The sequence below is a fragment of the Hippoglossus hippoglossus genome, chromosome 1 (assembly GCF_009819705.1).
Source record: "Hippoglossus hippoglossus isolate fHipHip1 chromosome 1, fHipHip1.pri, whole genome shotgun sequence".
Taxonomy (NCBI): domain Eukaryota; kingdom Metazoa; phylum Chordata; class Actinopteri; order Pleuronectiformes; family Pleuronectidae; genus Hippoglossus; species Hippoglossus hippoglossus.
In genome coordinates, this window is record NC_047151.1 from 8,551,751 (window position 1) to 8,560,260 (window position 8,510).

General features: G+C 44.1%; 1 protein-coding gene across 3 annotated transcripts; it reads right to left on the reverse strand.

Annotated features, from left to right (window-relative positions):
• Positions 1-5,250: 5,250 nt before the first annotated feature.
• krt94 (keratin 94) lies at positions 5,251-8,510 on the reverse strand. 3 transcript variants are annotated; one of them, XM_034600376.1, is made up of 9 exons: positions 8,109-8,510; positions 7,553-7,635; positions 7,295-7,451; positions 6,993-7,154; positions 6,715-6,840; positions 5,802-6,022; positions 5,669-5,682; positions 5,492-5,576; positions 5,251-5,460 (listed from the first exon to the last, which is right to left on the reverse strand). In XM_034600376.1, the coding sequence occupies exons 1-8, from the start codon at positions 8,508-8,510 to the stop codon at positions 5,527-5,529; spliced, it is 1,215 nt and encodes a 404-aa protein (XP_034456267.1). In that variant the 3' UTR covers positions 5,251-5,460; positions 5,492-5,526. The 3 variants fall into 3 exon arrangements, with proteins under 3 accessions (XP_034456267.1, XP_034456258.1, XP_034456250.1); XM_034600367.1 differs by having other exon boundaries at positions 5,251-5,437; positions 5,478-5,576; XM_034600359.1 differs by having other exon boundaries at positions 5,251-5,576.

Below are 8,510 nucleotides of genomic sequence, written 5' to 3' on the forward strand. Positions count from 1 at the left end.
CTGAAGACAGTCCCTGTGTGTCACATGTCTGCTTGTAGAGAACAGAGTAAAAAAGGATTTGATCTATTTCAAAGTTGTGTTATTGTTCTTTGTGGACTCTTACTGAACTGAGTTGTCTTCCACTGTCGAAGCTGTTGCTGCAGGGTTAAAAACCAATACCCCCCTCACTTCCGTTTCATAGTCTTACAATTCTAACAATCGATCCTCACATAGCAACATCATATCTTAATCTTAAACCTGTATACTGATATTATACATAAATCTATATCTGCAATCTATATTTGCTAAATAGGTTGCTTTACTTCTGAACCAATGTGTTGTGAAAGGTTCGACATGTTTTTCCAGGAGGTTTGAAGGAGGTTGTTGCTGAACCCTCGTCTTGTGGTTTAAACATACAAACCAGCAGCTGGTGGCAGCATTGTCTTAACTTCTGCAGGAGAAGCAGGGAGGTGCCCTGTTTAAAGCCTGTGGCCAATAAGAGCTACAATTCAATATGTTGCTTACAATAAATGCAGACTGTTATGTGCCTATGTCCATGTTCATTCATTTTCATTTCTCTTTCATTCATTTGGATTTTAATTGCATTTGCCCTGATATCATGGCTTCTTTTCCCCCTTCTGAACATTTGTGACGGTGCTACACACCGAAAATCAGCTCTTTTATGTACCCCTGCTTTTTTCGAACAACTGGTGCAATGAATGCGCCTTTGTTTGAGTTTATTAGGACCCTTCAAGTCACATTAACTCAAGCTTACATCATTTGGAAAATCCGAGTCACTCTTCAGTAGCAGCAGTAGCAGTTTTGAAGGGAAAATGTGCCTCATGCTTCCTCTGAGAGGTTTTCATCAGTGGTTCTTTCACTGGATATTACTCTCACAGTTTATGAATCTTAGAGGGGATTTCAACAGAATGCTTTACTGTATAAACACACTTTATCCAAGTTTAGGTTTCTCCAAACAGTGCATGCTGGAAGTACATATCCAAGCCCACATGGAGGCTTTAAAAGTGAGTGTAGTCTATAATAATCAGTTCTGCAGACACTACAATACAAAAGTGCACCAGGATCAGACGTATTGTTTAAACAACCTCTCCCTTTTTCGATAGCATGCACTTTAGATAGAGTACTGCTAAGCTGCAGTAAGCGCCGTGAGCCCCGCCCAGGTTGCTCCATCCTGGTCTTCAAGCTCTCAGAATTACAAGTAGGGTGTGGTCCCTCAAACCAGCCCTACATGTTGAACACCCACCTTTCAGGCACCGTGCATTGCCCGGTCAGAGCCACATGCATTCTTAATGAAACAGCACTGGTAAAACACAATAGTCATAGTCGATGACTGTATTTTTAATGCTGGGAACGGACTGATTGTGACTGGTCTGGATTGCACACGGTGAACAAACTTACAGCCGTGCAAATGCCTGAAAAATCACACCTGTCTCACGCCTGGCAGGCCCTGAAAGCCCCTCAAACGTACTTGGCCTCGTTCCGCTCTCTACCTCTCAACTGTTCCTACGCCTCGCTGCAGCTCAGCAGCCCGACTTGAAAACTTTCACAGTGAGATCCGATGCCATACAGCGTCTGAGACCTTTAGCGAGGACATTCGGCATTCCTCTCAGCTTGTGTGTCAAACCTAACACTGGTTGAGAATAGAGTCCGCCAGCCGAGTGAAGAATGTCTCCCCCCACCCCCCTCTCTCTCTCTCTCTCCAGGCCCTTGGTGGACTTTCTGACCCTGAGATGGAAACATTCCTGCTGATACGGACGTCGAAATCCGGTTTAACTGCTGCGGACATGATTAATACTTAACTAAACATTTCTCTGATATGAGAACGCATTGTGATTTCGTAAAATACCACAGTGAGATACAGCAGGCCTACATTCCAGTCAGCTCTCTGATAAGACTTTTTGCTCTTGCCGAGAGTATTTCCCAAGATGTTGAATTACCTCTTTAATTAAACTGCTGTTTTCTGTGTAACTGAACCTGTGCCTGTTTGCATGAAGTCGCTAACAACATATTGTGGTTGTGACACAGCTAGGGATTCAGTTACGGAACGATAAAGTGTTGCACACACTGTGGGAAGGTTAGCGTTTCCTCCACAGTTTGACAATATCAAGACAGACAGCATCAAAGTATCTAAACAATGATGGCCTTCATCTTTCTCCCAATGAACTTGGCATTAATTCAACTAAACTGAAGTCTTGTGACATCGAGTGAGTAACGTCTTCGCCTCTTCCATGATCTCACTTTGCGTTAGCCTTGGGCTAGCCTTGGATGGCAGACAGCCACGACGAGGAGAAAAAACAGAAATGACTGTCGGCAACTTGGCGTCTGATCGTGTTCCTTTGTTCAGCCACGCGCAGTCTGCCTTTTTCATGCTGTGGTTTCTTGTCCGTCTTTGTCTTATCCAGCTGTCATCATAAGCCCAAATTTGTAGTAGTAATTTTTTTTTAATGACAGCTGTTTATACCAAGGTGAGGCTCTGTTACAAATTGAAGCTAATTCTCTCGCCGCTCCCATTTCCAGCTCTGCAGCCTGGGTGGTGGTTCAGTAATCGTTCATGAAACAGTTCAATAAAAGTAAGACAATGTAGTTGTGTTGCGTCTGAAACACCAGCTCCTTGTTTAGCTGCAGTTTGTACTGCACCGCTCGACATACTTGGCTCTAGAGCAAATAGATTGAGAGGATTAAAAGTGGAATGACTCCTCCATTGTAGCTTGGTTCAAGTCCAGAGACTGTCTTAACTCAGGCCATCATTACAGTTCAGATAGTGATGTAACTAACACTTCTGCATTTAGGTAAATTGTGTTTATTGTCTATGTTGGTTTATAAGATGAGGCATTCAAGGTCACTGATATCTGTTGGACCCCAGATGACCTGACCTTAACTTAGTAAAAGAAACTGAAAGGAGAAACTTTCAACTTAGCTGATAGTCAGTATTTAAAGATGGACGACGTGACTACTTCCCAAAAGTGAAGCCAAAGCGTCTTGATTGCCACCTGGCTGCTGTTTAGGTCATAAACCCTTCTTCCTCCATGTTAGTAAATGCGACATGGACCAAACATTGCCCACAGTCTAGTAAATTTTCTGAATGTTTCTGTCATTTTAGGTAGTTTTTATGATGTATATCCAAGTGTATATTTCCTCTAAAAGATTGGTTTTAATTTGTTATTTGATGATATAAAAATGGGGTGAAATATCATGATACACAGCTGAGACAGACTTGTGATTCGTCGAGCTTGTCTGTCGGGGAGACCTCCCTATCGCAGCTCCATACCCCGATCAGTACTGCGCAGACTCACGTTCCAAATGAACAAGATGGCAGCCTTCATATCCCAGATATTTTGGCTTCATTTCTGCATAGTGGTAGGAAGTGGAGAGGTGTCGTCCATCTTAATACACAGTCTATTGCCTTGTCTGCACCACTGTGGATATTTTTTTAAAGGATATTTTCTTCTCACTTTAAAAAAAAATCTCCTTGCACACAACCTTTGCTTTACAAAATAAATCAGTCCAGACTAGAACATAAAAGGGACTACAAAGATGCTCAAACAAGCATGCCAGGCCAGTAGATAGAGATTTGATTCAGTGGATTAATTTGATTCTTGTTGTTTGTTATCCACCAGTAAACTGAGAAAATGGAAAGAACATAGAGCAAGTTATTGTTTTCATTTTTGTTGTTGTTCCTGGCACATCTTCATTGCACAAAACGGTGCGCATGCTCAAAGTAAACTGTGATGTCATTGTTTCCCAAACCTACAAATTTCCATGCACAACACAAATACATATTTTGCATACAGCGATGAGAAGATTTTATCATCTACCCCTCCACGAGTCAGCAAACAAGCATGTTTCTCAAAATGTCAAACTATTTCTTGACTATTTACACTGTCTCTAGCCATGTATGCAGTTAATCACTGAACCCAAAACTATCAAAATTAAACAATGGGGTCTTTTCAAATTTCTTCTAACCTGTTTAGCATTAGGGCAACATCAGATACTCAGGTCTATATCCTTCAATGCATGAGATATGACCTATATCTCACATTCTGTCATTTAACCAAAGATTTGGACTCGTACTGTATCTTCTACAGATCACACCCAGAGAGAGACAGACAGCAGTGCATATAATAAACATGGGAAACAACTTAAAAGCAATGTACTGAATACATGACAAATATCTAAAATGGCAGAGATGAAGCATCTTCAGAGTTTATCAGGGTTGCCATTAGTTTGCTCTGTAGCAGTTTTTCCCTCAACAGGCCTAGTGGGTTTAACACTGATCTGGGTAAAATGGTCAGATCTTGATGCAACATGTCTTCACGACCTCTGCTTTGGATTTTCACATCTAATTACAAGCATAACTCTAAGGGCTTTGTCATCAACTGTCATTATAACAGTGTGCAAGAGAAATGGGTCCAAATATGGCTGAGTGAGGCTCCTCAGAGGGGGGCTGGATTTTGCAATCGGATCCTCTCTGTAATCTCTCCCTTCTCCAAAACCAACATTACACCATCGTTCAGGAATCGCAAATTCTTCATAGGATAATGAATTTCCGACGCTGACCTTTACCGAGCACAGCGGCTCAAGTGCTGCTCTCACTCCCTCTCTGCTTGTATCTCTCTAACACACACCACATGAACATAACAATTCCCTGCCTCTTTCACACAAAACACGTATGAAGTCATGGTGCAGCGGCCGAGGAGCCCCACCCTTCACAGCGCTTTATCATAGCAGCTCATTGGTCATAAACAGAGGCCAAAGTGCGGTCCCAAATGACACCTGTTTCCACAGTGACTCTCTTTGTTTGGTTAGTCAGTGTTTGCATTCCCACTCAGTGTTTCTGTCGTGAGCCATGTGTGTGCTTGTTACTAGGTGACAGGCTTCATGTAAAAGCCTCCGGGGCAAAGATTAGTCAGTCGCCAGGGTGTGTCTTGTTTAAGAAACCTCTTTGGGTCATTCACTTTGTTTGCTCACATAACTTGCACTTTTCTGAAAGTTTTTCCTGCTCTGCTTTGAGTTATGAGAGCATCGAGATTAAAGCTCGCTCTTCTCTGGATACTAATGCTTTCCACACTGGGAGCTGGGAACCATTGTTCACCCTTTCCTGACAACATCTCCTGTTACATAACGTAGATTTCCGCAAACCCTCACATCCCACCTCCCAGAACGTAATGCAGTTGCCAGGACGACTGCACAAACAGTCTGGTGTTATGGAAAAAGATGTAGACTCTCTGCAAAGTCAGAAAACGACACGAATTTCATGTTCACCAGCAGATTTATTTTTTCAGTCACACACACACAAGCGCACACAGTACGTCATGTAGTTCTTCTTCTCAACTTCAGATGTTTCATTCTTAAACTTTGACACAGGCTTCTCTTTCATCATTTCTCAGTTTTTTTCCGGTACAGTTTCATTTTGTGTTTCAACTTTAATTAGTCAGTGAGTGTGTGTGTGTGTGTGTGTGTGTGTGTGTGTGTGTGTGTGTGTGTGTGTGTGTTTCGGAGAACAGCTTGTCCTGCCAGATGGACCTTCTAGCTGGAACTGCGCATAGTGGTGGTTGTGACTGTGGTCTTGGAGCCCCCTGTTAAAAAGAAAAGAAAAGATCATGATGTCTGTTGTTACACTATTTACACTTTGGTTATGTGATATCGTGTTAAACCGGACATCTCTTACCTGTTCCAATGGGTCTGTCATGAGGGAGACGGAAGGAAACAGTAAAGACAAAGAGTTAGATGAGAGGCCATGTGCATATCTTCTTAATAATTGGTATCAGCATGAGTCTGTACGTTTGTATCGCTCTGTCTACCTGGACTCTTCGGTTTCCAGCAGGCTCCTGTAGGTGGCGATCTCCTGCTCCAGCCTGGTCTTGATGTCCAGCAGCATCTTGTATTCCTGACCCTGCTGCTCGATGCTGCTGCGCACGTTGCCAAGCTCTGCCTCAAGCATGTTGATTGTGTTCTGGTAGCCGGAGAGCATGTTGCTGTAACGATTCTCTGTCTCTGCTAACGTGTTCTCCAGCGCCCCTTTCTGTTGGAGAGGTAAAGGAAAAACTTAGTTCAGTTTTTGCACGTGAATTGCAACAGGCATATTTCACTGTTGTGAATCATTTGTGAAAGTTGTGACAATTTCAAGCTAAAGTATGTAACCACTAGCCCCACCCTGGATTATATATATCAGACAGACACAAAGGCATGTCTGCGTTCCTTTTTGGAGGAATAATTAGCGGAATTGTATGTAGAAGGTTTTTAATACATGTGTCTTCTCTTCACTACTGCTCCACTGTTGCACAAGAGCAGTGTGTTGCTCCTGCAGGTAGTATTAAAGGATTAATTCTAGCTGGGCACACACATGGGAGTGGGAGTACAACGTTTTGGGGCGATCCACTCCAGCATTCCTGCAGTTTACTTCAAGCTCTTTGATGCTTTTCAGAAATTGAGCAGATGTCTATAATATGTTTTTCCCAGCGGGAGCCCCTCCTTCCTCTCAAATACAGCTCCCATCATTCTTATCTCTCTCCCTCTCCCACCCTGCTTTCTATCTTTCAGTAAAGTCCCCCTCCTTCAACCTCCCTTCTGCTCCTGGCCCTCTAACACTGGCTGTTTCTCAGTTCCCCCCCCCCCCCCCTCAGTAAGAAAGGGATCAGGGAATTTTGCGCATATAAGGCAAGATCAGTGAGACGAGAACAGATGGTTTGGGTTTGAGAGGGGGGGTGGTTTCACCATGCTGAGCTGAGACTGCAGCTCGATCTCCAGGCCCTGCAGTGTGCGCCGCAGGTCATTGACCTCTGTCTTGGACGTCTGGATTGATTCTGTGCTCATGGCCACCTCCTTGGTCAGGGTTGAAGACTGAAAAGAGAAATAAAGTAACGTTTAGAAGTCTTGGTGATTGCTTTCACAGAGGATTATGTTTAATTACAGGTTAGACTGCGGAGGGAGTGAACCCAGTCATTTGCAACGTGTGGGAAATGGTGCCTTTGTTTATGGGAAAACCTTCTCACCTTCTCATTAAACCAAGACTCCTGGTCGCGACGGTGTTTGTCGGTGATGGCTTCGTACTGGGAACGGATCTCATCCATGGCTTTGTTGAGGTCCTGCTGGGGTGCGGCATCGACCTCCACGTTGATGGTCCCGCTAAGCTGAGAGCGCATTGCTGCCAGCTCCTAAACAGCCAATGGGAGCAGAGAGAAGTCAGGGTTAAGATCTTTTGGCAGAGTTTAAGAAATCTACAGGTGTGTTGAAGCAGATTCACGTTATGATAGCAAGCATTATTTATCATAGCAGGAGGAAATGCGTCAGTCACCTCTGCGTGATTCTTCTTGAGATAGGCTAGCTCATCCTGCAGGCTCTCGATCTGCATCTCTAAGTCGGCCTTCGTCAGGGTGGTCTGGTCAAGCAGGCGGCGTAGGTTGCCGATGTCAGCCTCGACGGACTGGCGCATCATCAGCTCATGCTCGAATCTAATAAGTTTGAAAAGAAAAGAGAGGGGTGATGAGCAACAACTACAACGTCTTCTCCAAGATGAGGATAGGTCCACAGAAGTATCCAGACTCATGCTTACTTGGTCCTGAAGTCATCAGCAGCCAGTTTGGAGTTGTCAATCTGGAGCAGGAGGTTGGCGTTGCCGATGGTGGCACCAGCGATCTTATTGAAAAGCAGCAACAGGGGGGGAGGGTGTAAATTCAAATGTATCAATTACGTACTGTATAGTAGTTCATCGACTGGTTTTAATTTTGATATGTTTGCCAATAGGCTCCACCAGAAGCTGACTCTTTGTAGGGAGAAAGCTGCATCTGACTCATCACAGTAGCTGTGCAACATGGTTCACAGCACTTGACAACCTTTTTTGTTCATGTTTAGCTTTGAGAAATAATTTCATTCTAAATTGTCAGTCAAAAAACCTCATCACACACATCAAACACTCTAACATAGTTACAGAAAAATAAATACACTTCATTGATCCCATACATCAGGGAAATTGTCAGGACATAGTTATGACGTGACGTGACGATTTGTTACTTTTTTACCCTCTTCAAATCTTCTCTTGATAATCATTAACTGCACTGCAAACATTTGACTTGTGGTGTTAAAGCTGTCGAGGTTGGTACACACTCTACCTTGTCCTTCAGGTCATTGATGATGGCCCAGTAGTTGCTGTAGTCCCTCTCTGCTGCAGGCCCCTTCTGCTCGTAGTATTCTCTGATCTGGATCTCCAGCTTGTTGTTGGCTGCCTCCAGAGAGCGGACCTTATCCAGGTAGGTGGCCAGACGGTCGTTCAGGTTCTGCATGGTGGCCTTCTCGTTCGGTTGCACGTTGCTGTCCAGGGCGTTGGACAGGTCAAAGTTGTAGCCACCTCCATACCCGGAGGAGAGGTTGCGCCCCTGGGAAGAAGAGATGCGAGAGGATCTTGTGTTGAATCCTGACACACTGTGAGCCTTGTGGGGAAGAGAACTTGATACATAGCTGCGGCTCTGTCTCATCGTGGCAGGGCCGGTGATGATGCTGTGGCTCTGATACAT